The 2,026-nt window shown below is 49.3% G+C and overlaps 1 protein-coding gene across 1 annotated transcript; it reads right to left on the bottom strand.

The window, feature by feature from the left end:
* Window positions 1-734: 734 nt before the first annotated feature.
* On the bottom strand, window positions 735-1,679 carry LOC145104816 (uncharacterized). The gene has a single exon (XM_079041991.1). It carries the CDS (start codon window positions 1,677-1,679, stop codon window positions 735-737), a length of 945 nt encoding a protein of 314 aa, XP_078898117.1.
* Between the last annotated feature and the right edge of the window lie 347 nt (window positions 1,680-2,026).

Raw genomic sequence — 2,026 nt, 5'->3', positions numbered from 1 at the left:
TCTAGCACGTACGCCCCATTCTGGTTTGCTTCTATAACCTTGTATGGACCCTCCCATACAGGTCCTATCTTGCCCTGAGGGTGAGCCCGACTCGCCTCGTTCTTTCTTAGTACGTACTCTCCCACCTTAAATGCTTTTTCCTTGACTATCTGATTGTAATATCTCTCTGTCACATGTTTGTATGCCGCCTGGCATATGCTTGCCCTCTCTCTCCTTTCCTCGAGGATATCTAGGTTCAGCCTCAGGTCTCGCGAATTGGCTTCTTCATCGACATGGCTTGTCCTTAGCATGCCTATCATCACCTCCGTTAGAAGCATGGCCTCCGTTCCATATGTCAAGCTGAATGGTGTCTCCTGCGTGCCAGTTTGCGGGGTGGTCATATACGACCATAGCACCGTCGGTATTTCTTCCGCCCAGATTCCTTTGGCCTTTCCTAACCGCTTCTTAATCCCGTTCACAATGGTTTTATTGGATACTTCTGTCTGTCCATTCGCTTGCGGGTGCGCCACTGATGTGAATAGTTGATTTATCCCCTTGCTAGTGCACCACTCCTTGAACGGGTTCTCAGCAAACTGAAGCCCATTGTCACTTATCAACGTTTTAGGTGTGCCAAACCTAGTCATGATATTTTTCCAGACAAACTTGATCATGTGCCTTCCTGTTATGCACGCCAACGGCTCTGCTTCGATCCATTTCGTAAAATAGTCCACCGCCACGACCATATATTTTAACTTTCATGGCGCTTCTGGGAATGGTCCCACAATGTCTATTCCCCATTGATAAAATGGCCAGGGGCTGGATATACTGGATAAGGGCGCTGATGGATTCGCTTGGACCGGGGAGAACGCTTGGCACTGCCCACATGCTTTTGTCAGCTTCGCTGCGTCTCGGTGTACGGTGGGCCAGTAAATCCCCATCCGAAGCACCTTTCCCGTTAGAGCTCGTGCACCTTCATGTGCGCCTGCTTGGCCTGCATGTGCTTCCCGCAACGCCTCTTTTCCTTTAATCCCGTCCACGCATTTTAGCCATGGGGTTGTGAACCCCTTCCGGTATAGTTCCCCCTCAATTAGAGCGTAAGAAGGTGCCTTTATGCGCACTTTTCTGGCTTCGTCATGATCATCAGGTAGAACGCCTTGCTGTAGGTAGTCTATTAGTGGTGTCATCCATGTGGGCCTCGCTGTCGTAAGTGTGCTCACCTGCTGTTCCTCTATGCTTCTTTCCTTGACCACCTCGACCAAAACCTTCTTTGATAAGTGATCAAAACATGTCGACGCTAGTTTGCTTAGAGCGTCTGCTCTCCTGTTCTCGCTCCTTGGAATCTGCTTGATGGTGAATTCCTTAAAAGATTTGGTAAGTTGTCGCACTGTCCTAACGTATCTTTCCATTATTTTATCTCTTGTCTCAAAGCTTCCATTAACCTGGTTGGCAGCTAGTCTTGAGTCTGTCAGCACGGCTACGGCCTCCGCCCCCATTTGTTTGGCCAAGCGTAGGCCGGCAAGCAATGCCTCGTACTCTGCCTCATTGTTTGAGGTGTGGAAGTAGAAACGGAGGGCATACGTAACCTCTTCTCCTTCCGGGCTGGTTAGGATTAGGCCAGCCCCCAAGCCCTCCCTGCTGGATGCCCAATCGGTATACAACGTCCACTTTCTATTTCCCTCTGAAATTTCTTTTACTGCCATGATTCCTTCTTTGACTACATCTCCCTCCCCCGGGACTTCGAGTAGAAAATCTGCTAGCGCCTGCCCTTTGATGCTTGTCCTTGGCCGGTAGCTAATATCATGTTCGCCCAATTTGATCGCCTATTTTGCGAGTATTCCTGAGGTTTCGGGCTTGAGAAGGATTTGCTTAATCGGGCAATTTGTTAGGACCTCTACTTGGTGGGCCTGCAAATATCGTCTCAACCGTCTCACAGCATAGATCAGTGCTAGCACCAGTTTTTCCAGGGTGTGATAGTTAAGTTCAGGGCCTTGTAATGCTCTGCTCACGAAGTACACTGGCTTCTGTTCTCCTTCTCTTTCCACAACTA

This window comes from Lactuca virosa, chromosome 4 (genome assembly GCF_052849685.1).
Source record: "Lactuca virosa cultivar CGN04683 chromosome 4, Lactuca_virosa_CGN04683_v6, whole genome shotgun sequence".
Taxonomy (NCBI): Eukaryota; Viridiplantae; Streptophyta; class Magnoliopsida; order Asterales; family Asteraceae; genus Lactuca; species Lactuca virosa.
Note: the sequence above shows the minus strand (reverse complement) of the source record. Positions and strands in the feature narration are given on the sequence as shown.